Genomic DNA, 27,911 nt, shown 5'->3' on the forward strand with positions numbered 1-27,911 from the left:
ATAATAATAATAATAATAATAATAATAATAATAATAATAATAATAATAATAAATTGAAGTTTTGAAAGTGCATAGAACAGCAAATTCAGTCACCTTAATACTCAGGTAGACCCAGTTATGCAAGAAGTAAGAGGGATAGTATGAAGCAGGAGCAGCAGTGAAAGAACTCTTAAAAACCACTAAGCAACCCCGAAAACTGACTGACTGCTTCTGCCAAGAATGTTCTTATAAATTATTTTTTATGATTTTAGGCATTTCTGTCAAAGGGACTCTGCTACAAGAGCTGTTTTGAGGTGTTCGTGGGAATCAGTACAGGAACGGTGAGACTTATAGGAAGCAGCAAGAAAATGTAATGACAGGAACAAGCAGAATGTAAGCAAGCTGGGAAGGAGCCTACACAAGCTGGCTTCAAATTCATTAACTAAGGGAAGTTGTCAGGGAGATGGGACAGATGGGCTAGAGACTAATTTAACAAACTGTCTATATATTCGACACTTAAATGCACTGAAACCGCATGCATCTGAAAAAGTTTAGAAAATATACACTTATTGTCAAGTTTTATTTATCAAAACAAATATTCTGCCTCTGTAGACTGTATTCAAAATGGTACAATTCAAATCATAAAAAAAAAAAAAAACTTGGCTACACACTTCCAAACATTTTTTTAAAAAGCACATGGCCCAAATTTCCTAATTACAAGACAAGAAGGAAAAGTGGGGAAAATTATAGATCTGCTGGGGATGGAAATTAGTTTCTCACTTTGGAGTCTGATTGAAGCCTCTGGGCCCCTGAGCTTCAAAATCTCTGGCACAATTAACATTTGCTTGAGGCCTTTCTCCTTTTCCCAGCTATAAAAGTCGGATGTACTAGAAATCTCAACAGGAAATCCTAAAGCCCTTCTTTAGCCCCAGTGACTTCTGGTGTGGAAATGAAGGGTCCTGTAGAAGCCCATTACACCATGAAATCCAACAGATTTCCAAAATCTTATGAAGGACTTTTGAATGGTATTTCTCCCCCAAGTATCCCATACTCACACATGAGTCTTGGTTTTACTTAATCTGAGTGTCTTTCTCCTAATGTCTTTGCCAAAATATATATAAAAAATGTCTTTGGCGGCCTGGAAGAAGGCTCAGCTCTTATTACCACTCTTGTGGGACAGGAGATGGGTTCACTACACCCATATCAGGCAGCTCAAAGCTACCTTAATTACACAGTATTCCTTCCAGCCACAGTGGGTACCTGTACCCATTTGACACACACACACACACACACACACACACACAGAGAGAGAGAGAGAGAGAGAGAGAGAGAGAGAAAGTATTTAAAATGACTTTCAATAAACTGAGACTCTTCTTTGAGAAACCCACACCCATGCTCTCTTGTGTGCTTTATCCTTTCCTTATCCACTTTTTTTTCTATTTTTATTAAACCTCAACTCTCCCTTACACTGGCCAAAATGTCTTTTTTTTTTTTCAGAGACTATGACATTGACCATTATACCAGTATGAAGGTCCTAAACATTAAGGTTACACTTCAGGTGTTGAAGGTGTCAGTGGAGCTGGGTCTCAACCCCTGCTTCCCTGACAACAACTAAAGATGGTCTACGTTCTCCCTAAAGTGTCTTCATTATTTGCTTTTCGATTTCTCCTCTGTTTCAACATCAACCAATATGTGTACGTATTTAGGCATGGAGCACGGTCAATGTGTTTCATTTGAGTTATTCTCTCCTTTCCTTTTCTGTGTGGAGAGGACTTGACATCCTCTTATACCATTAAATGCTTCTACAGTGGTATTCATAATTGGAATGTTTCCCCCTAAGATACTACTTTAAATACATCTGACTCTTGAGGATGAAGATGAGGTCAGGGAAAGGAGTCAGAGTAGTCATACTTAAACCCTACAAAATTAAGTTGTGAGAAAAAAAAATGTTTGCAAAAAGAATGGCTGATCCCTGCTTTTTCCCTCGTACACTGTCTGTCCCATTTGCCTTTCTGAGTGAGGACTGATGATTTTATCCAGGGTTCTCTTTCTTGCTTAGCTTCTTTAGTTATACAGATTTTAGTATGTTTATCCTATATTATATGTCTAATCTCCACTTATAAGTGAGTATATACCATGTGTGTCTTTCTACTTCTGGAATACCTCACTCAGGATTTCTTCTAGCTCCCAACATTTGCCTGCAAATTTAACGATTGCTTTGTTTTTAATTGCTGAGTAGTATTCCACTGTGTAAATGTACCACAAGGAGAAAGAAGGGAACAGGACAGGAGTCTACCACAGAGGGACACTGAAAGACTCTACTCAGCAGGGTATCAAAGCAGATGCTGAGGCTCATAGCCAAACTTTGGTCAGAGTACAGGGAATCTTATGAAAGAAGAGGGAGATAGAAAGAACTGAAGGGGACAGGAGCTCCACAAGGAGAGCAGCAGAACCAAGAAATATGGGCTCAGGGTTTTTTCCTGAGACTGATACTCCAACCAAAGACCATGCATTGAGATAACCTAGAAGCCCTGCACAGATGTAGCCCATGGTAGCTCAGTCTCCAAGTGGGCTCCCTAGCAAGGGGAACATAGACTCTCTGTGACACAAACTCAGTGTCTGGCTCTTTGATCACCTTCCCCTGAGGGGTGCAGCCTTACCAGGTTACAGAGTAAGACAATACAGCCAGTCCTGATGAGACCTGATAGGCTCAGATGGAAGGGTAGGAGGGCCTCCCCTATCCATGGACTTGGAGAGAGGCATGAGAAGAGATGAGGGAGGGAGGGTGGAATTGGGAGGGAATGAGAGAGGGGGCTACAGCTGGCATACAAAGTGAATAAATTATAATGGCTGAAACCTTATTCACTCATGGCAAGCCCCAAGACTAGCTGCTACCTGTTGGAAATAACGGCTCACAGGTAGAGGCACTCTGGAATGTCTGAAGATCATTTGTGACTCATTGTAGTACTAAAAACTAACATGGAGTGGGATGTAGTTTTTAGATACTGATAAGGCAAGTGATCATGAAGTTGCATGTAGAACTGTGTCGAAAAGATCTGAAGGAACGACCACTGTACAAATGAAATGAAAAACATGGACCGTTGACACAAAACGCTCTTCCATTTACAGACTTTACTCAAGAATCCAAATAACAATGGGAAGAATTGTCTCCAAAAATCTGTTTTCTGGTCTCCACACATGTACCATGGCATGTCCCTCACATAATAATAAATTGTTAAAATATTTTTAAAAGAAATAAAATTGTGACTTTTACTTTCAGAATCTATTCATCTAGTATTTTGGAGATGAATAGTTTATTGTTTTTCACTGTAGTCACAATTCTGGGCAATAGATCACTGAAATTTATTTTTTTCTGTCCAAATGAAACTTTTTGGGGTAATAGATGTGTTAATTTGTATGATTTTTATCATTTCAGATAGTACATGTCTCAACCTATAATTTGCCACCCATAAATTTACATTATTGTTATTTGTCAAATAAAAATAATATATATGGTTCTTAGTTAGAAAAAAATACTATTCACATGTAATATGGGAAGTGAGAATACACTGGAACATTTTAGGATAGAGCTTTTCTTTCTGTGTCCTTGTCAACTAAAATAGATGTCTCTTTCTTCTAGGTGTTTCTACAGTGAGGTTGTCTTTATTCAACATGGAAAGGTTATCTACAGAGCTAATACTAATCTTAGTCATAATTACTATTATTACCTCTAAAAATAGAGAACTAGGAAAGTTGACATTATAACAAGAAAAAGCATGCTGTCTGAAAGTCCAGGTTTATTTTATCTTCAGAAATATAATTTAATCTTGTTAAATATTCCCTAAGATTAAAAAAATTAAAACAAAATACAAAAAGTATGAATGAGTATTGGTAGGTAACCAGTCAATTACTGGGCTGGTGGGCCACCGAAGATGCCCTGATCTCACATTTTGAACCTCTCCTCTCATTTGCCCAATAACACACTGACTTAAGAATTATTCTGATCGCTTATCTTGTAATTCATAACACCACACACAAGGCCGAGGGAAGCATCAAAATTGCCTACCTAAAGATTTAAAATGCCAATCAAAAAAGGTGGAAGGTACCAGGGCTTTGTTGAGTCTAACAAAGATCTTGAAAAGCTTTATTTTGTTCTGTTTATTTTGTTCTACTATACAAATTTAAATTTTCCTTAATTTTTAAAATCTATCTAGCTGGGTAGCAGTGGTACACATCTTTAATCACAACACTTGGGAGACACAGACAGGAGGATCTCTGAGTTCAAGGCCAGCCTGGTCTACAAAGTGAGTTCCAGGATAGGGCTACACATAGAAACCCTGTCTCGAATAAGAAAACAAAATAAAGCTAAAAATAAAACTTTGTTGTACAAGTTTTGGTCAAAAGAGTGAGATCTAGTTCATCCCTCTGGCCCTGGTCGAGACAGTACATTCTACACAGCACACAAGATTAAAAGATCACGGAAAACTATCCGGGGACTAGCCTTCCGGAGAGATGATAAAGAATCTTCTTATGAAGTGTGCGCTTGCACTCAACAGAAAGCCCTTCCACATTGCAGTTGCTCACACATCAGGGCTGTGACTGCTTGGTTTCTGAGTTCTGAGATCAAAAGTATTACTTCTTTCACTTTCTGTAGCTCCCTTGTTTGGGCCCTAGCCCCACCCGGAGCCTGAGTGTCCTGGTACTCATGTGGCTCTTTCTCTCACTAAGTTTCTCTACCCCATGTACTTGATGGTAGACTTATCTATGACGCAAAATGCCCAGCTTCCTCTCTTCCTCCTGTCCATTTCCATCCTTCAGGCATGTTCTGACATTTGCAGCTTTCTTGTGCTGTTTTTCTCCGAAACGCCAATAAAATTGAATGAGAAATTCCCTTTGTATTTTTTAATTAATAATAATAATAATAATAATAATAATAATAATAATAATAATAATAAATTTTATCTATGAGAATGAGAACCAGCAAACAGGGTTCCGTGTTCCCTAGTGACAACATGGTTAGTCTGTTTTCATTTAGACTTCTAAGGATTCATGGGCATAAGTTGCCTATGCCACATGGAACTGCCTATAGGAAATGTGTCAGTTTTTGCATCTTTCCTGTCCCCTTGAATAAAAACAGCCCTTGCCTGTGGAAACCCTGCATGTAAACACATGTGGACACAAATAGCTAAAGACATGAAGAAGGGTCACATTGAAAGACAGTGACTTCATCTTTATCACCTTAACATTTCCAGTGTGCTCTGAGTCAGACGTTCCACAATTCTTTCTGTCACATTGTTTGGTGCCATGACACTAAGTTTTTCACTGTGCATGAGAACCCTTTCAACTTGCACTGTCCTATTTCTCCTCAATTTTCTAAATTTAAAATTCAGCTTTAAGTAAAAACAACCTGGTAGAGAACACACTTAACATAGTGTAAGAAGCTATGCTCAATCCTCAGTTCGAAACAATGAAAACAAACTAAAGACACACACCCCCAACACACATATACTCACCACACACATACAACATGGCACATACACTACACATACATAACACACACAGCACTCAGAGTATAGCATTCATTTTGATCATACTACACATACATATCTAAAACATATTTACACATAGTTTTTAGAAATATAAGCACATAGATGTCACTTTGACATATAACACAATCATAGGCTCCAAGAGGGTAGAAGCTGGAAAATTTAAAAGGTCTTTTTTCTGCTTACCAAACGGAAGCTAAATCTGGCTTACTAGCTATTTATAAATATAATTTTATCAGGATAGAGGCATATCTATTTATAAATTATATATATATATATATATATATATTCCCTCCACTGGCTGATTTCAAAACGTAATAGCGTAATTGAGCACATATGACAAAAAATAATTAGGTTTCCAGGTATGAACTATTTACTATCTGCATCTTCACCAAAAAAATGCTGATCTTTGCTTAAACAATAGGACAATTATTCTAAAATATTTTTGAAAAATATCAAATAGATGTTGAAGAGAAAAATAAACAACCTGAGAAACTGAGAAATATACTTGCTCATGCTGAGCAATTGAAAATGTAACCCAAGGAAATAACCAGAGAACAATTTTCATCTTGCTTTTAGCTGTTGGCAGAGCATCTGTCTCCTTGTCTAGTTAGCATTTCAAGATTTTCCAACAAAATAATCACCAAGAGCTTTAAGCAGGCAAGATATCAGAAATTGCTTCCAAACAGACAAAAGTTAGCATAGAAAAAGAATTGAAAAAGTAAAGCTTGTGAAAGTCGTGGCTTCAAAGACTACAGTTTCTAGAGCTTTGAGAAATGATATTCAGCACTTTTTTGTCTTTGATAATCATGAAAATACTAGTGCATGCTGGGATTAAACTTTATTGTTTCTCATGCGTATTGATAGCAAAAAGCACTGGACATTTCCACCGTGTTTCTTACTACGATTTACAAATGATGTGGTTTGTGATCAATTTTCATTCCTAAACATATATCAAATTCTATCATTTATTAGTTTGGTGCGTTATCATATAAGAATATGGCAAAGGAAATAAAGCGCATTAACTCAGATTCCCATGACAACATCTACATATGTCTATTTCAGGAACAACAAATAGCTCCTATGATGCCTCTCAGCCTTAAAGGAAGCAGTGGTATGGTTTTGTTGTGACAAGATTAGATTGTAAAGCAGCAAGATTCAGACAATATTTTTCTCCTTAACAGGAAGAACTACATAACCATATTTTAGATCAAGATAAATATTCAGACTTGCAAAGTTGATACACATGTCATAGCTACAATGCATTTATTTTCTAATCTTCTAACACATCTTTAGATACAAGAGAGGCATCTACCGTGGAAAGAAACCCAGTGGGCGTATGTAAATGTACTTGTGTATATACATAGATGGATGCTATTCTCATTATTTAAATCTCAGTAACAATTCTCAACACATTTATCAACTTTACATATATCTCATAGAACCCAAACATTTTACATGTAAAAAAAAATTTTTTTTTGTAAAAATTTAATTCTGAATGACAACAGTCCTATATAACATAAATCTCTTTTTCTGGGAAAGTAACAATGATAAACTTTAAAAGCAAGTGATTGTTATGTATAAATATTAAGCATCAGGATCCTTTATTATACAGCTCAGGATGGGGAAGATTTAACAGTGAGAACTTGAACTGAGAATGCTGCACTGCTCATTAATGACCACGCTAGTTAGAACCGCAATTGACTTTGCTAAATATCATTTGGAATGGCACAGTTCCATATTCTATTTCCTATTCCTGTGGGTTCCCAAGAGCCTTATTACATTTAACATACTATACATGCTATTTGTGAAAAAGCTTTTTAAAAGGACAGATTTCATTTACAAAACGTTAGTAGGCTTTTCCCTAGACTCACTATAATGTTTAATTGCCATCTTTCTGTTTTATTCACATGACTTATAAAGCACGGTCCATTTGAAAGTTGTTATTCTTTGCTAAGTTCAGAGCAGTGTAGCAGATACCTTTGATATAAGAAATTAGTTAAATATAGACAGACTTTCCAATACAGATTTTTTTTTATCCAAAATAGTTCAATTGCAAAGATAAAAATCAATGGATATGCAACTGTTTGTATAGATAATTAAGCTTTAGCTTATTTTTTCAGTGTTCATATTAAAATGTATTTTGTTCCACTCTAGCTGAGACTTCACTATTTCAGTATAGGTTGTTTTATTATCTCCTTAATGGAAACAAGCCAGTATCAGTATATGAAATTCCAATATATGACTGGCAATAGATATCAAGATATGCAGTAACTCAGTTACATGTTCTTTCCTTCAGTGAAAAATAAATGTTTTACAAAATCAAATTTTGGTGATAACATAAATGTCAATGAAATAAGCATTAGTAATTCAAAAATAGTAAGCCCAAAGGGCTATATATGCTGTACAAACAATGCGATGTATATTTAAAGCAGAGGAAGTACAGAATTTTCCAGAGAGGCACCCATCCAGAGATGCTGGTTTGGAATCATGTTTGAAAGCAGGAACTCATCAAAAATGCAAGTCAGCAGGACCACAAATCATGCCCTCCTCCCCTGTTTTTACTGCATAAACGTTACAGCTTCCAAGTCTTCACCTCATCTCTTCACTTCATTTGTTTATATTTCCTTCAATTTAAATATTTTGCAATGGAGAAATTTTGGGGTAGATCCTGATCAATTCAGTTGCTTAACATATTAAAAAATACTCAATTCTAAGTGAGTTATGATCATTATCAGATCATAATTTATGCTAACTTCCCTGCAACTTACAGAGGGTAATTTATTATTATTACAATTTATTCACTTTGGATCACCACTGAAGCGCCCTTCCTTGTCTCCTCCTAGTCTTACCCACCCTCCCTCTTCTCTCCCTATCCCCTTTCCCTAGTCCACTGATATGGGAGGACCTCCTCCCCTTGTATCTCACAGAGGAAGCCCATAGGCTGCTTAGTCCTCCAAGTGGGTTTCCTAATAAGGGGCAGAGGGGCTGTCTCTGACATGAACTAAGTAGCCAGCATTTGATCACCTCCTCCTGGGGGTGCAGACTTTTCAGGCCACAGAGGAAGATGATGCAGCCAGCCTTGATGAGGCATGTTCATTTTAGAGAGTTACAATAGCAAAGTTACAAGACTGTGTTATGGTTGGAATATGAAACATCCCTTTCAAACTCATGTATCAATACTACGTCAGCCAATGGAAGGTTGCGGAACCTTCAAGAAGTGAAACCTAGTAGGAAGAAGTAGGTCAAGAGTGTGCCTGTGAGGATAAATGGCACCAAGTTTCTCTATCAGCTCAACAGAAAAAGGAAGAAGAGCTTCCAACCCCACTCTCAGCACTCTCAAAGGATTCTGCCCAAGCTCATGGGGCCACATAACTGTGGCACAAACTCCTTAAAACTAGTAGGCAAAATATGTCATTCCTCATTGAATTTACTTTGTAAAATATTTGTTCATATGGATGAGAAAAGTAAATACAATTATCATTTTTATGGTTGTTGCCTTTCCTTCCTTCCTTCCTTCCTTCCTTCCTTCCTTCCTTCCTTCCTTCCTTCCTTCCTTCCTTCCTTTCTTTCTTTCTTTCTTTCTTTCTTTCTTTCTTTCTTTCTTTCTTTCTTTCTTTCTTTCTTTCTTATTTATTTATTTCCTTTTCCAAGGAAGAGTATAGCCCTGGCTGTCGTGGACTTGCTTTGTAGACCAGGGTGGGCTCAAACTCACAGAAATCTGCCTGCCTCTTCCTCACTTCATGCTGGGATTACAGGCATGCGCCCCTGAGCCTGGATATGGTTATTCATTTTCAATTTATCAGAATGCATTGCTCTAAGAGCTTACTTTTGTATAAGAAGCAAGGTACATAATCTAATTCTGTGCTACTTATTTGGCGCCCCTAGAGTTATGCTGCAAATAATATCTCTTTCTGCTTTACACTGCTTTCTGTAACTGCACAGATGTGTCCACAACAACCTATTAACAACACCCCCACCAAAAAAAAAAAAAGAAAATTATAAATCTCGGGGAACTTTGAACACACAAATAAATGCTTCTTATTAAAAAGCAAATGTGTCTCTACCCATCGTCAGGAAGATTATGAGAAAGTGGCCACTGAGGGTAAATCGTTAGCTTACATGTTGCCAAAAAAGTAGGAAAGATCTAATAGTTTAAATATTAAGTACAATGTTAAAAAGTCATTGAAGAAAGATTAGCAGTTTCATTAAGCAATCTTGAAGCCTGCAGCATCTTATAATAATGTAGTTCACAGGAAAGATGATTATCTCTTCCTACAAAATTAAGGCTGATTTCTAGGGTAACCAGTAATTATACAATAGCAGAAACATGTGAGTTTGTAGCCCAAGGGATGTGGATGAAAATTCTCACATTCACTAACTACACAGACTTGAGAAAACAATTCAATCACTTTTTGTTTTCTTTAATACAAAGATTAGCTTCATAGAAACATTATAATGGATAGTGAAAAATACATAAATTGCAACTATGGAATGACTTTTTTAAATATGAGGGATAGTATTAATACTTAATTCATTAAGTACTGAATAATTTAATTACATGTAGAAATGATAGAAAGTAATTTTACTTTGATACCAGATTGAATAAGACCCATTTTCAAGTCTCAGCTGCATTTGGATTGTAAATAAAATTATTATTTTTTGTGGTTAATCTTTCCTCTTCTTGACATTCTGGCATGGACAGTCACAATTCAGACTGCCAGAACACCTGGGAGATTTTTAACAATTGTTATGAAAAGTAAGGGTAAGAATGAAAAGATTAAAAGTAAATGTATGAGTGCTTTTACCCTCCACCCTGTATAATCCATTTAAAAAAATGTTTATGGGTGTTTTGCCTGCATATATGCTTCTACACCATATGGAGTCCTTGTGGCAAAAGTGTCTAGAAGTGAGCATCAAATATCTTGAAATTTGAGTTACATATCATTGTGAGTGGCCATGTACATGCTGGGAATAAAATCTAAGTCCTATGGAAGAGCAGCCAGTGCTTTAAACCAAGATATCTCTTCACTCCTACTACATTCTATATTGAAACATCATAATAGATGAGATAAGGCATGTTCAGGATCCCCTATCAGTGGACTCGGGGAGGAGCATGGGGGGAAGAGGAGGAGGGTGGGACCTAGAAGAGTTGAGGGAGGGGGCTACAGCTGGGATACAAAGTGAATAAACTGTAATAAATAATAATACTAATAAATTTTAAAAGCATCATAATATCATTTTTTTAACTTTTACTTTTTTCTTTTTTTTAATAGCCCCTACATACTAAAATTATACTCATCAAGTATTGATCAAATCTTACATCAATCTATTGACAATTACCAGCACCATGTTTTTTCTCAACTAGGTTAATCTACTGACAATTACCAGCACCTAGTTTTTTTGTTTTTTTTTTCTTACCACGCCTGGAGGATCGTTATTCAAAGTATATGTTCCTTTAAAATAAAAACAATAACAAAACTTCTTAGAGAGGACAAACCCTCAAGAAACAAGCAAGACCTTTATACCAAACATAGATTATTGGTGACACCATCAAATTTCCTTTAGAAAAATAACAGGTTTAAACATGCTTTTCCAGTTAATGGACTTTAAGAGATATTGCTATTCAGTGTGGCAAAGAAATCAGCCTCTGGATGTTGGGTGATGTATTGAAATACCCCAGAGCTTCCACGTGGGGATGTGAGCATCCTCCTTTGCAGTTAAAGCTAAGTGCTCCTCCTGGGATTGGACTTAGTCACCATCAAATCTAAATTAGGTTCAGCCACAAACTTTAAAAAGATGAACAGAATTAGGAAAGTGGTTAAAGTTCTCAGAAACATAAGTTACAATTATTGATATATTTAAACAGGCTATAGGAAATTTAATTCCATTTTAAACTACTTAGTAGTTTCATTTTGCCACTAACCGTGTTTTACATCCAGATATGCATTGGAGGTTTGGTATTTCCCCACTGAGAAGAGCACAGAACCTTCTTTCATCTACTGTTCACATCTCACAAACTTCCAAAGATCTAGTGTGGTCACATTACAGCCCTTCTCATCAAACCAACTTTTTTTTTTTTTTTTTTTTTTTTTTTTTTTTTGAGAAAGAGCCTTACTATGTAGCCCTGGCTGGCATAGAACTAGCTGTGTATTCCAGGCTGGTTTCAAATTCTGAGACCTGCCTAATTCTGCCTCCCTAGGCTTGGGATTAAAGGCAGGCACCTAATACAACCTTTGGCAGCTCTCTCCAGCCTTCTCCAGAGAAGGTAAGGCTGCTTCACTGAGTTCCTATCCCTTAGTCTCGTGTGCAGATGATAGTTATTTCACCTTTGTTGCAAAGGTAAGGGAAAGAACACAGTCAAAGTGGAGTAAAAAGCACTCGAGTCTAGAGCCAGGTGCCGCCATTTGTTCTCACCAGTGTTTAAGTGACACTAGAAAACTGTCACACTTGAAAAATTTCAGCTGGAATATTCTCCAAGGCTGAGAATCATAATATCATTTTAACTTAATTCATCTGTTTGGAATTGTTTTTTAGAGATTTGAAAGCAAATGAATTTTAAATCCATATTACTTTTTCCCATCACGTAGTAAGATGAATTCTTATTTGCATTCTGGTTTCCAGGATGTAACAAAAATTCAGTAAACATGAATGCACAGAAAAACAAACAATTTACTAATTATCCTCTTGGATAAACTGAAGACAGTTTTATCATGAATGAAAGCATAGAATTATATAGCTGTCTGCTTTTCTACATGTTCATAACAAATTCATCTGTGAATATAAAAACACAAAAACAGGTTCTATTTTTATTAGTTAAATAATGATTTTTAACCTCACTCATAGGTAATTCTGTGAGCAGTTCAGTGTCAAGGGCATGATACTTACATTTGCCAGGTGAGCTAGCTCTATCTCCAAGAACGAGTCTGTTGTTTTGGGTTCAGGCCTGATTGTGACCACGATGATTTTAGAATTAACGACTGTATAATTTCTGAAATAGAATAATAATGATAAGAAAGAGAAATGATTGAGAAAAACGCTGATTCATGCTCTTCCATACCTGTTGGGATGACATTAAGTAATACACACTCAGTAAAAGCACAAATACAGCCATATTAGTCACGGAAAGATAAAATCAATTTACTCTCATGCACAAGCGTTTTCAGGGAGTAGAAGTTCTGGGAATAACCAAAGGCATTTTAACATTTTATACGCAGAAAAGAGGAAAGGAATAGTACTGGCAATCTTCTGAGCCTTTAAGTCCAGTTCACAAAGATTTTCCATGTTATCGTTTTCATAATTAGAAATAATCAATGAATCTAAATGTATAGCTATAATTAAATAAATCAATAGTTTGTAGATTTTTCATCTAAAATATATAAATGTTACAGATCATCTACTGTTTATAAAATTAAAAATTTGTGTTTTTTTCACATTTTGAAGAAATAAGTATATCTATGCCTCACTGACAGGTTAAACTAAATCATTTGTTCTTCCAATGGACATATTCTATTTTAGAGAATTTATATTTGTATGAATATTAAATGTAAGCTCATTTAAAAAAATCTGTTTGTTTTTCAGGGCATTATTTAAAACCCACCCATTCTAGTTATATAGATTATTGCTTCCACAGCCTACCATGTTAGTACGACTACCTGTCAAAACAGGTAACTTTTCCCTGATCCCAAGCCGGCGGTGTCTTTGAACTTTTCTGCAGATGATCCCACCCTTTCCACGGTATTAAACAAGCACAGATGTACAATTACTGTAAATTTGACTTTTTTAGCATATAGTACACAGACTTTTGTGTTGAACTTTATTCACAGCATATTTTTGAAATTCATATGTTTTGTTTTGTTTTTGCAATTGAGTAATGTCACAGGTTAGCTATATTATAATTTATCTATTCAAATGTTTTGTTTTGTTTTTGCAATTGAGTAATGTTACAGGTTAGTTATATTATAATTTATCTATTCATCATTTTAATAAGCTCACTTTGAGTAATTTCTGGAATTGTAGCATTTAGAGATACTCATGGTGGCTATTAGGAATAACTGTGATATACACTTTATGTAGACACATATTTTAATGTCTTGGGTAAATTCCTGGGTACTGCTTGCTCATATGGTAAGGGCATGTTATAGATTTATGAGTCACTCTGTTTCCCGAAGTGGCTGTTGGAGTGCATTCTAAAATTATAAGATAAAACAACAGGTTTTTCTTTATGTGTGGTAACTTTTCTTTCTTTGATGCTATTTGGTGTATAATTTCACTGCAAACAAATGCTGGATTGTTCTGTAGCAGAGGGACAAAAAGTATACTTTGTATGGGATACTATTTTAGCCCAAATTCTCACACATTTAGTACTGTGAAACAATGAATTTGTAAATAATCTTAAATGCTCAAGAAGGCATCCAGTGTGGTAGAAAATAGTTCAGGAAGGAAAAAATAAATAAAAGACCAACACCAAAAAACATAGCATTAGTATATTTTATTTTCCTGATGGGGAAAGTGATTGCAAACAGAGAGAGAGAAATGGTTAATTATGCCTTGTTTCATTTAACATATTAATTAAAGGCCAACTGCACTGAAAAGGATTTAAAGCTAAATGATAAAAGTCAAGAATCTACCTTTGTCAATGACTTTTTTTTTTCGTTGTGGGTAAAAGTTACCATGGGCGCTGGTGAGAATTAATGGGAAAAGGAAGCTGGAAGAACAGAGGGAGCACATGACTGAGAGATCACATCCGCGTGGCTTTTGGAGGAACGTGTGTTTCACTACTAGAAAATATCGATGCAAGATTCCCACAGAGAAACTGCTCAGGCCAGAGCATGCAGATTCAAGTTCATTCTCAGGTTAGCCTGGATGTGTATGATTCTTACTCGGTTCCTTCTTAATAGAACGCAGATGGATGATTCAAATTCCCTTACTCTCCTTCTGCTTAGAGTAACCCTTGACACTATCAATAAAACACAAGCATGATCATTAAATTTACGTTCGGTACTTTTAATAATGGGGATGCATTCGCATCACTTTCAGTTTCTGCAAGTCACTAAACTACCGAGAAACAGGCATTCTGTGTGGGAGTTTGAGAGTTTGGTAAGATGTTTATGGTTTCTCTAGCGTTTGGAAATGTGGATGAAGACCAGTGGCAAATAAAGCAAAAATGAACTCTCTGTACAGCGAACTAGCTGAGTCAGGCTCCTCAGCCAGTCAGGAGATGAGCTGCTGAAAAAAGGCCCTTGAGAAGGGTGTGTGTGGTACAGCTTTGTTGTAGTGTGCATATTATTGCATACTTGGAATTTATTTGACAAGATGTGTATGTCCCGTTATGTTTATGTACACGCCTGTCTCATTTATGTGGCCATTCCCTTGATTTATGCATCATACATGCATTGAGGTTTTTATTGGCATCCAACAGGCTTACATGTTTCCTTGTATTGGGATTCTAAACTCAGGGAAAGCAAGATTGACCACTACTATTTAGTATTTTCATTTTAATTACATTTTCTACATTTCCATGGTCAAAACATGCTTGAATATATTGTGGAACAGCACAGTTGAAAGAAAAGAAACTTTTTTTTAAATTATAAGTAGACTTAAACTGTAATGCAAATATCTTAGTAAAATGCCAAATAAAGGAAAAACAGGCAGATTTACATTATGCAATGGCTCCCCTTTTACAAAATGTATGTATTGCACAAAGTTGGCTCTAATTTATTCCAGCAATTTATTATAATTTGCATAAGTGAATAGCTGGCTCCCGATGTGCCACGTCAGGCTTTGTGATCTCCTAATGCTTCCTGGCTGGTTGCACAGTGGTATACATTGCTAAGAAAGCACATCTTACAGCCAGATGGATTTCGTGACTAAAGTAATAAAGTTCTTCTCTGCCCTTGAGGTTTGCACTGGTGTTCACTCAAAGGAGAATTGACTCTTTCTAAAAATTGTAAAGGTGTGATTAAAACACAGTGCAAATGTATACAAAAGACATTTTTAATATGATATGCATTTGCTATAAATAAACTGGGAGGAAATATGCCAAGTAGTAACCAAATATTAATATAGCCATTAATGCCGAATCAAATAGATATGAGGTTGAAAACTATTATAAGAAAAAGGAGAACATTAAATAAAGACAAAAGAGTCAATTCATCAGTAATATGTGGCAATTATAAATGAACATCATCCTAGGAGCGAGGACACAAAAATACACAGTGCAAATACTGACAGAATAAAAGAGACAATGATACAATAACCATAACTTTCACACGCCACTTAAATAATAGCCCAATAAAGGTTAAAAGGGAACAAGAATGTAATAGTAGCACCATAGACCAACTCCTCCTTACAGGCATAGAACATCTAGTGAATCTTTAGAAGATCAGAGATTTTTCTAAATGTTCATTGAACATTCTCCATGATAAACCACACATGAGGATATATAACTGGCCTTAAAAAATATTAAAGGAGATTGAAATCATACCAACAGATGAAACTGAAAATTAATTGCAAACAAGAAATTTTGCAAATATGTAAAAAGTTAATATACATTCAAACAACTAGAGATTTAAGGAAGAAATCACAAGAGATACTAGAAAATTATTTAAGGTAAATAAAAATAAAATATAAAGTAAACTTATGAGAACAGCATTAAGAGATAAACTAAGAATGATAAACATAAAAGAAGGAAAATCTCAAATAAAAAATTCTATAATTTTATATAAAGGAATTAAAAACAATGTCAACATAAGAACTCATATATATATATATATATATATATATATATATATATATATATATGGATATAATGTAATGTGTATATAATGTATAAGGGCAAAATAAAACCGAAAACACACACAAAAAAACCCCAAAAACTAAGGAATAAATTCTAATACATTAATACAACTTACAAGCTTTTAGCAGGATGTATTGTTTTAAAGGAAAGGTCTCTAAAAGTAAAAATCATAAATTAATGAGGAAATATTTCATCTTGGCCACAGAAGAAATGATGTCCACAGTTTCTATAAGCAATTAATTCTGTGCCAACAAATAATATATCCTGGACAAAATAGGTCAATACTTATCTATGTGTATTCTTCCAAGAAGAAATAATGAAAGAAATCAATATCTGCAAAGACCTATGGTTGTGGGTCTATATAACTACTTTTATATATGTGTGTGTATCATATTATATACAAATATGAAACTAGAAAGGATTTAATTAGAAATAATAGTTTTAAATACTAACAGCAATGAAATCTGAAGACTAGATGGCTGCACTGAAGAATTTTAGAGCATTTTAGAAAACCAACACCAATCCTTAACATCTTCTGTAAAACTAAAGTAGATGAAAAATAGAAATGCCTCAACCCTCCTCAATTGCTGGTGGGAATGTAAACTTGTACAATCACTTTGGAAATCAATCTGGTGCCTTCTCAGACAACGAGGAATAGTGCTTCCTCAACATCCAGCCATACCACTCCTAGGTATATATCCAAAAGATGTTCAAGTACACGACAAGGACCTTTGTTCAACCATGTTTCTAGCAGCTTTATTCATAATAGCCAGAACCTGAAAACAACCCAGATGTCGCTCAATGGAGGAATGGATACCAAAATTGTGATACTTTTACACAATGGAATACTACTCAGCAATTAAAAACAAGGAAATCATGAAATCTGCAGGCAAATGGTGGGATCTAAAAAAGATCATCCTGACTGAGGTATCCCAGAAGCAGAAAGACACACACGGTATATCCTCACTTATAAGTGGATATTAGACATATAATATAGGATAAACCTACCAAAATCTGTACACCTAAAGAAGCTAAGCAAGAAAGAGGACCCTGGGTAAGATGATCAATCCTCAATTAGAAAGACAGATGGGATAGACATTGGAAGTAGGAGAAAACAAGTAACAGGACAGGAGCCTACCACAGAGGGCCTCTGAAAGATTCTACCTAGCAGTGTATCAAAACAGATGCTGAGACTCATAACCAAACTTTGGACAGAATGCAAGGAATCATATGAAAGAAAAGGGAGTTAGTATGACCTGAAGAGGACAGGAGCTCCACAAGGACCTAATATATCTAGGCACAGGGGTCTTTTCTGAGACTGTTTCTCCAACCAAGAACCATGTACGGTTATAACCTAGAACTCCTGCTTGGATGTAGCCCATGGTAGCTCAGTATCCAAGTGGGTACCCTAGTAAGGGGAACAGAGACTGTTTCTGACATGAACTCAATGGCTGGCTCTTTGACCTCCCCCCACCCTGAGGGAGGAGCAGCCTTGCTAGGCCAAAGAGTGTGTGACATTGCAGTCAGTCCTGAAAAAACCTGATAAGCTAGGGTCAGATGGAAGGAGAGGAGAGCTCCCCTATCAGTGGTCTTGGAAAGGGGCATGGGAGGAGATGTAGGAGGAAAGGTGGGGTTGGGAGGGAATGAGGCAGTGGGCTACAGCTATAAACTGTAACTGATATTTTAAAAATAAAATTTTAAAAAGTCAACAAAAAGCAATGCCTCAATTTTTCAATAATAAAAAAATCTATAAAGACCTGTTATACCATAGGTGGACATGGCTAACTACAGTGTTAGACACATAAAATATATGTGATGGAAAATTGTTATTTTTAACCGCAAAAATTTAATAAAATGTTATAGAAAAACATATGGAGGAGACAGCAAAATAGACAACACATGACATGAAAAAAATTATCATCATGACATGAAAAAAATTACCTGATTATCAACAGTTATCAAAATTCTTTAGTCACTTTTCATTATTATAATTATCATTCAAAGATTAAAAAAAATACTAATTGCTTTAAATAAGGCCCCAAATTTAGATGAACCAAAAACATAAGAGAAGCCTTAACACAATATGGTAACCAAAGGACTTCATCAGGATAGGATAAATATATTTGCTCTTAATATTAAAATCAGGGGCTAAAGATGGAGCTCAGCAGTTCAGATCATTGGATGCTCTAACAGCAGACTCAATTCAAGCACCCACATGGTGGCTGAAAATCATCTGTAACTCCGGTCCAAGAAGATAAAAAGCCCTTCCTAACCTTCCACCACTGCCGCACACACACATGGTACACAGCCACACATGCAGGCAAAACACACATGCACATACAGTAGAACAAATTAAGTGAATCCCGTGATATAAAGTAAGTTAAAATCAGATGAGAAGTGGCCTGCTTAGCACCTACAAATGGGAAATTCAAGTTTGGAAGCTGCAGTCTTGGTGAAGTATTTGAGGTGATAGACTTGGTTTTCTAACTGATATAGAATACAGAATATCAAAATGCTGATATTCAGGGATGTAAAAATTCATTTTAAGAGGCTTGGCTAAATGAAGCCTAGATTTCTATGTGTAATGTAATATTACATTATTTTATACAATTAGCTATATCAGTTTAGTAGCAATGATAATCTTAATATCAAATGTCTCTGTGATAGAGCTAAGACAGACTTGAATGTCATAAAATGAAAACATTTCTTTACACACTGAGAATGAATTAGGGTGATCCATAGTTTAGGACTTAAGACTATGGGACATTCATTCCTGAGGAACCTGACACTTCCAGATCATTTATAAGTGCCTGGGGCTCTGCTTTCCTTTTATTTTCACTAATATTTAGGTAAGTTTCTTTTCTTGTTTGTGTTTAATTTATTTTCTCAGAGATAATTGTCATTGACTTGTGAAAATACTGTAGCTTTTTATTCTTCTCTATTTTTATCTCCAGCATTTTGTTTGATGTAGCAAATTTTTCAATTTGTTAATATGCTTTTATTTTTTAATTAAATTTTTATTTTTATATTGATTACAGTTAATTTACTTTGTATCCCAGCTGTAGCTCCCTTCCTTCTCACATCCCAATCCCACCCTCTCTCATCTCCTCCTATGCCCCTCTCCAAGTTCACTGATAGAGGAGGTCCTCCTCCCCTTCCATCTAACCCTAGCTTATCCAGTCTCATCAGAATGGGCTGCATTGTCCTCCTCTGTGGCTTGACAAGGCTGCTCCCCCATCCAGGGGAGGCAGGCAAAGAGCTAGCCACAGAGTTCATGTCAGAGACAGTCCCTGTTCCCCTTACTATGGAACACACTTGGATACTGAGCTGCCATGGGCTACATCTAAGCAGGGGTTCTAGGTTATCTCCATGAATGGTCTTTGGTTGGAGTAGAAGTCTCAGAAAAGACCCCTGTGATCAGATATTTTGCTTCTGTTGCTCTCCTTGTGGAGCTCCTGTCCTCTCCAGATCTTATTATTTCTCACTTCTTTCATAAGATTCCCTACACTCTGCCAAAAGTTTGTTTATGAGTCTGATCCAGCTATACCACTCCTAGGCATGTATCCGAAATATGCTCAAGTATACAGCAAGGACATTTGCTCAAACAGGTTTGTAGCAGTGTTATTCATAATAGCCATAACCTGGAAACAACCCAGATGTCCCTCAACAGAGGAATGGATACAGAAATCATGGTACATTTACAAAATGGAATACTACTCAGCAATTAAAAACAAGGAAATTATGAAATTTGCAGGCAAATGGTGGGAAATAAAAAAGATCATCCTGAGTGAGGTATCCCAGAAGCAGAAAGACACACATGGTATATACTCACATATAAGTGGATGCTAGACATATAATGTAGGAAAAACCTACAACAATCTGTACACCTAAAGAAGGTGAGCTAGAAGGAGGACCCTGGGGAAGATGATCAATCTTCACTCGAAAGGTCAAATGGGATGAACATTGGATGAAGGAGAAAACAGAAAACAGGACAGGGGCCTACCACAGAGGGCCTCTGAAAGCCTCTTCCCAGCATTGTATAAAAGCAGATGATGTAGCAATTTTTTAATATTTGATTATATTGTTTTAAAATATGTGTGTATCTGTATGTAGGCTTGTGCAATGACTGTAGAGATCAAAAGAGGGCCACAGAATTCAGGGTCTTGAATTACAGACAGTTATGTGTCACCAGATTTCAGTGCTGGAAATCAATGTCCCATCCTTGAAAGAGTAATAGGCATTCTTAACTACTGAATTATCTCTCCAGCTCTTTCCGAGCATTTTAATACTGCAATGCAATTTTGTAAATTTTTAATAAAATAATTAAAAAATTTAATATAATGGAAATTAATAAAATTTTAGTTAGATTCTTTTCACTATCTTTCATGTTAATATTAGCATTAAGATGAACTAAATAGCCTGGTAAAGATGCTCAATACTCATTCAGAGAGGCAAACAGGATAGACAGCAGAAGAGGGAGAAAGCAGGGAACAGTACAGGAGCCTACCACAGAGGGCCTCTGAAAGACTCTACTCAACAAGGTATCGAAGCAGATGCTGAGACTCATAGCCAAACTTTGGGCAGAGTGCAGGGAATCTTATGAACAAACAGGGAAATAGAAAGACCTGGAGGGGACAGGAGCTCCACAAGGAGTGCAACAGAACCAAAAATTTTGGGCCCAGGGGTCTTGCTGAGACTGATACTCCAAGGATGGACCATGAATGGAGATAACCTAGAACCCCTGCACAAATGTAGCCCATGGCAGCTCAGAGTCCAAGTGGGTTCCCTAGAAAGGGGAGCAGGGACTATCTCAGACATGAACTCAGTGGCTGGCTGGAGCAGCCTTACCAGACCACAGAGGAAGACGATGCAGCCAAGCCTGATGAGACCTGGTATGCTAGTGTCAGATGGAAGGGGAGTAGGACCTTCTCTATTAGTGGACTGGAGGAGAGAGGCATGGGAGAAGAGGGTGTGACTGGGAGGGAATGAGGGAGTGGGCTCCAGCTGGGATACAAAGTAAATAAATTTAATTAATAAAAATAAATTAATTAATTAAAAATTTTTTAATAAGATGCACTAAACATATGTTTTCTTTTTCATGTATCTTATCACTCTTCATATACTAGGAAGTAACAGGGTTCCATTACAAAATCTGGAAACTGATCAATAAAATGATTATTTCCAAATGTTTGTAGAATCTCCAGTTTGATGTATGCTTGGATATACTATTTTTTTGTTCTTAGACATAATTTTCTTTAGATAATTTTTTCGAAGTAGAATTGCTACATCAAGGGAAACATATTTCTCAGTTTCTCGACATTGCCAAATTGGCCTCTAAAAAAGTAACGACATGATATAAACTTTCCACAGCAGTTTCAGATAGAGCCAGGCTGTAGACTTAGAACTTTCTGTATATGGAATACTGTCTATGTATAGCTTTTTCAGCTTCCTCAACTGACCATGTGGTCTAGGCTAGCAGACTAACTTTCCTGGCTGTCCCATGGTCAGAAAGAAGGCAGAAAAATGAAAAAAATCTAGGCCTTGTTCATAATAGGCCATATTGTCACCACTAAAGAAACCCAAGGTTGCTCATGTGTAGTCCTTTCCTTCTGGGACACAAAAGAAGATGGCATATGCTTTTTCTTCAAATTCTAAATACTCTTGCCCTTGTCTCTTGAAAGGTAGAATTATAATAGTGTACCATTATACCTAGTTGGGTTGTCTAACTGTTAGCTGTAAGAAATTGTTCCAAAATTTCTTTTTTAAAAATTTCATTATTATTATTACTATTACTATTATTACAATTTATTCACTTTGTATCCCCACTGTAGACCCCTCCCTATCTCCTTCCAATCCCAACCTCCTTCTCTCTTTCCCCCATTCCTCTCCTGTAGTCCACGGATAGGGGAGGTCCTCATCCTCTACTATCTGACGCTAGCCTATCAAATTTCATCAGGACCATCTAGATACTCTTTCTCTGTGGTCTACTAAGATCAAAGAGCAGGCAACCTAGTTCATGCCAGAGGCTGCCCCTGCTCCCTTTCCTAGGAGACCCACATAGAGACTGAGCTGCCATGGGCTACATGTAAGCAGGGGGTCAAGGTTCTCTCCATGTATTATTTGATTGATTAATCAGTCTCTATAGGCTCCCCTGGGCCCAGAGTTTTTGACTTTGTTGGTCTCCTTGTGAAGTTCCTGTTCTCTCCAGGTCTTTCTATCTCCCCCTCCTTTCATAAGATTCCCTGCACTCTGTTCGAAGTTTGGCTATAAGTCTCAGCACCTGTTTCAATACCCTGCTGGGTAGAGTCTTCAGAGGTCTTCTGTGGTAGGCTGCTGTTCTGTTCCCTGTCTTCTCTGCTTCAGATGTCTATCCTCTTCGCCCTTTTGAATGAGGATTAAATATCTTCCCTAAGTTCTTCCTTGTTGTTTAGCTTCTTTAGGACTATAGATTTTAGTATGTTTATTCAATATTATATGGCTAATATCCTAAAAAAGTAGGGTACAGTGATACTTATATTATTTGAAAAAACTATATAATTCTTATTTTTTTTAGTTTTGAAAAAAATATTTATTCATTATGTACATGAGTTTGTGTGTGCGCGCGCACGTGTGTGTGTGTGTGTGTGTGTGTGTGTGTGTATAGCAGCATCCACACAGAGGTCAGAGAACAACTTGCAGGCATCAGTTTTCTCCTGCTATCATGGTAGTCCTAGGGTTTGAACTCAGGTCATCAGGATTGCTGGTAGGCTGAGCTATCTCATTGGCTGTGAAATTTCTCAATTATGAAGGAGAAGATGGTCAGGTAGCAAAATAAAATTCATAGATGTAATAATAGTGAAATATACATTGGGCCAAGAGGAAAAAAAAAAAAAAACTACCTAAGTAAAAAGAAAAATTTAATCTAAGTCCTTATGTGAAGAAAACTTTCTTAATGGTGTCCATTTGAAACACTGCATCTCATCATCTTTTATAGTTCCTAGTTCTGTTTGAAAACACTTACATTAAAACACAAAGCTCTGAGGCCTTAACAGCTTATGTTACATTTCAGGAAGAATTATTCAAAAGTGGGAAAACAGCATTCTGAGTGCTTAGGGGGATACATTTCAAATAGTAAATAGCACCCAACCCCCCAAACCTAAAACAATACAAATAAAAGAAAGAAAATACCCATAAACACTAGTGGTTTTCTATTCAAAGATTATTTGGCCAGAATCTCATCCTGAGCTTTCTATTAACTTCATTTCTATATAAAGATCAACACATAATTGTCTCCTACTGTTACCCGTTTAATAGCTACACACAATGCTTGACATCTAAACAATTTTATTTTATTTTATTGTACATATTTATGAGAAATAGGAGATGCCTCAATACTGTTTACATGAGGGATGTTCCAACAGAATAATTGGCATGTTGATCATTTGTAAAAAAAAAAAAACAAAAAACCAGTATGTTCTGAAAAGAACATTTCAAATCCTTCTAATTATTTTAAAATATGTAATGTTTACTGTAACCTACAGTCAGTCTACTGTGAAATAAAACACAGTAACTATTTCTCTATCTGCCCATAACTCTGAACTTGCCATATACTTCTAATTCTTACACAAAGGTTATTAAGCCTTTGGTTTACACAAAACATAGTTACCTTTTACAACAAAGCAGAATAATTGAAGTTCAAAAGAACCTTTAAGATCAATTGCCATATTTTAGATAAGAAAGCACAGTTAGTTGTCACGGGGTCAGCCTAATCCCTTTGTATCACAAGTTGGTGGTTATGAGAGCCAGCCTTCCAAATGATTTTCTGTTCCATTCATTTAATAACTTACCATGGACCCATTACACTATTTATACATTAAAAGAAATAAACTGTATTTGCTACAATTTAAAAAAAGTTGAGCCACTAAAAAGTTTCTTTTTCTTTTTTCTTTCTTTCTTTTCATCTATTTATTTATTTATTTATTTATTTATTTATTTATTTAATCATGACAGCATATTCCTAGACAGATTTCCAATTTTCTTGACTACATGGATTTTCCAAACTTGGAACAATGTGTCTTCCATTATATATGTGAGAATATTTAATTATATTATATACAACAGGATTAATCATGCAAATATGTTGGCCTTTTTAGGAAGAAAATAATCAGATAAAGTACTCTGTGCTTTTAGGTTGAATATTTACATTGTATTCCCTGTAAACCTCAGCAACAAAGTGGACAAACATCATTCAGGAAAGGGTTTTATTTAACACTGAGCTAAGGTTAGTGAGTGATTAGGAACATTTTGGAAGCTTTTAAGATGTTCAGACAAAATTAAAACAAGACATCTGATCGTGTCTAGACAAGAGCTCTTCAATGATAAATGTGGCAAAATGAACTACCTTTGGAAATAAAAATCTAATTTCATCTGGGCACTTCATAACCTCTCTCTCTCTCTCTCTCTCTCTTTTTACCTTTGCAGACATGAATATATTTTATCTGTAGCTCAGATGAAGCCAGTGGAAAGACTCAGAATAATCATACTAGTTTCAAAATATTCTCCCATTGAGCACAATCCACCTCTACTCTATCCAAATTTAGCAAGTCTAAATTCAATCCATAGGAGGGTTTCTATTATTTGGAGAGACCAGGCGTCAGCATTTACCAACCACCTACATTAATAATGAACAGTGAGAATGTCTATAAAGAATCATGACTAATGTCTGCTATCTTGGAAGGAGGCCTTTTGGTGTTGGGTTCAACTTTGTTTCTGTTTATTAGCCATTTGTTATGACTCTGATAAAAATGTTCACATCATTCACATGTTCTCCTCCCTAAAAAAAACCTAAGGCTTTATTTATGAGGGTATGTATGCAGGAAGGGCTCACAGCAAGGATGGTTGTGTTAACCAAAATAAAACTTGGTCTCATTCCTCCAGAATGAGGCGCTGTCAGGAAGTAAGTCATTCTGAGTAATAGGATCACTATGCAAATAGATGCAAATGATATCCCCCATGCAATTTAATAAGGTGGGTAAGACAATAGAACACAGGAATGAATGTTGGTAGAATTATAGATTGAAGTTTATTTTTAATATCTGAGAGGAAAGGAATAGATGATTTTTTTTCTAAAATTGTCTCTAGTTGAAGAGTATTTTTTAAATGTAGCTGTACTTTGAATGTACTTTTAAATGTACTTTGAAGCAAACTGAGATCTTATGCAAATGAGGTACAAAACCATGTTTTCCCAGCTAATGTGATTCTCTCATTTCCCATAAAGTCAGCGAAAAGTATCATTAAGTACAAACAAAAGAAGAAGACAGATGAATTCTATAATGACCCATTCTATTAGAGGGTGGTGAGAGGTTTTTTGGTTTGGGTTTTTGTTGTTGTTGTTGTTTTTGTTTTTGTTTTTTTTTTTTTGTTTGTTTTTTGTTTTTTTCATTTCTTTCTGTTTTTCAGGCAGGTCATGATAAGTAACAAAAGAATAGTGGAGTTTAATTAGACACCAAAATTGTCTTCAGTTTTTTTGAAATACATAATAAGTTAAAAACCTATTCATTAAATTGTTCTTTTCTATGTCATTTAAAAAGCCCTGTATATTACAAAATCTTGTTTGACTATTTTGTCGAATGAACTATAATCACATTTAAAATAATTTACAAAGATTAAAACAGCTTATTCTTTAGCAGCTTACCTCAAAGTGGGCAAAATTAGATCTAAGTTTTTGTATAGTACCGCTCCAAGAACAAAAACAGATGATTCATCTAATTCTAGAAAGAATAAAGTGAAAAGCTGTTAGTAAAACCACATAAAAATACAATGCAAAACTTTAATCCTTTAATCAGAAGGTTATTTCAATGCTTGCCCATGTGTAGAGATAAAGCCCGGTAACAGAAATTCAAACATTCCTAAATATGCCTAGCTTAAATTGACCCCACAATCTTACCCAGGAAGTTTTAGACAATTGTGTTTGTGATGGTTTTACATGAGAATCGATCTTTTCCCTGACCAGACTGAGAGTAGAACCTTCCTCATGTCCATTTAAAGAATTTCAATTCCCAATGATATGAGGAAAAATATCCATGTATCTTCAGTAACATTAAGATTAAGTTTGGGATCACCAAAGTGAGATTAAAGCCACAATGCCTCTTTTGAAGCTAATATTAGAAGGTACATAACATTAGGAGAAATTAAGTTTTTTTTTTTTTCTTACATGTGATAATTACACCAAAATATCTGGAAACAAAAGGTCCTTTTAAGATGAGACAAAAACAAACAATAAAAAATGACTTTGAATGATGAGACATAAACAACAACAAAATTGACTTTGAATTGAAAATGCAACCACATTTTAACATCTAAAGTTAAAGTATTATGCCCACCGAGCTCTGGTCATGAGTTTGTGTTTAAACTTTGCCTCACTTTAATAAATCTTCATTTAAGAAAATCTGTTGATTTATAGACCAAGGACAAGTTGTGTACATTTACAGAATTAATTTACAAAATTAATTGTAAGGGATTTCAATATTATGCGATATATGAAGAATTACACTTTATGCTTTACTAAGTGACCCCGTCAGAAATATTTTGTTCACAGCTCATATTAGTTCTCATTATTACCTTTTGATGACACAGGGGTAAAAATACTTTTTGGAATCACGACTCGATCTTCTGAATTCCTTGCCCAATCCACCATTCCTTTTCGACCCTTCATTGGGAAGTTGATGTCTGTGAGGACAGAGGCAGCAGGAAGCTTCTGAATGCTAGCCACTGTTTGAAAAGAGAGGAATACTGTCAGCAAATCTTGCTCTGAATGTCACTGCAGTGAGACACGCCAAATACATCTGAGGAGACTTCAAACTAAATTTTAAGGTAAATTTACATTTAGTAGACCATTAAACATACATATTTATTAGATAGCATTGTTCTTTAAAACCTGGGATTCTTTCATTTACCACTAGGTCTCTTTAGCTTCCATTAGGAATCCTACAATGATGGTCAATGGTGAAGGGACCAAATGGAAATAGCCACCCTCCTTGGCCATGCCAGCTCTCCACCTGAACAGTTAGAAGCCCATGCTGTACTTTCTACTAAAGAGTTTAGCATACTTATCTGGTAGGCTGAAATATTTAAATTCATGTTTGTATTCAGAATATGCTTTTTTTACGTAATTATCAGGTTATTTTTGTGATGAAGTAGATGGGTCCCATGAAGACATGGATAATAAAGCAAGCATAGTTTTAAGATAAAGAACTGCACCATAATACCAATAAAGATACCATAACCACAAAAGGCAGCTTCATACGCAGAAATATCAGATACATTGCAGGCCTAATACTTTTATCCTGAAGTTGACATATATTTGGAATTATGTTTTTACTACTAGAAATAGTTATTTTACAAATAATTTTGATTTATTTGCTTTTATTTTATGTGTATGAGTGTTTTGCATGCAGATACACATACATACACACACACATGTGTATGTATAGCATGTGTGTTCAATGCCTGCAGAAGCCCAGAAAAGGTGCTGTATCTCCAGGAACTGGAATTATGGATGGCTGTCAATCACTATATAGGTATTAATAATTGAACACACATCTAGTGGC

The 27,911-nt window shown here is 35.7% G+C and overlaps 1 protein-coding gene across 3 annotated transcripts in view; it reads right to left on the reverse strand.

The window, feature by feature from the left end:
• The window catches only part of Adgrb3 (adhesion G protein-coupled receptor B3), a 772,331-nt gene that overhangs the window by 322,440 nt on the left and 421,980 nt on the right, over positions 1-27,911 (reverse strand). For all 3 annotated transcript variants that reach the window (XM_055606172.1, XM_055606179.1, XM_055606163.1), the window contains exons 13-15: positions 26,923-27,072; positions 25,997-26,072; positions 12,414-12,516 (exon numbers count right to left, since the gene is read on the reverse strand). In XM_055606172.1, the coding sequence (XP_055462147.1) occupies positions 12,414-12,516; positions 25,997-26,072; positions 26,923-27,072 (329 nt within the window). The remainder of the gene's footprint in view (positions 1-12,413; positions 12,517-25,996; positions 26,073-26,922; positions 27,073-27,911) is intronic.

The sequence above is a fragment of the Psammomys obesus genome, unplaced genomic scaffold (genome assembly GCF_907164565.1).
Source record: "Psammomys obesus unplaced genomic scaffold, mPsaObe1.curated_primary_1811, whole genome shotgun sequence".
Lineage (NCBI taxonomy): Eukaryota > Metazoa > Chordata > Mammalia > Rodentia > Muridae > Psammomys > Psammomys obesus.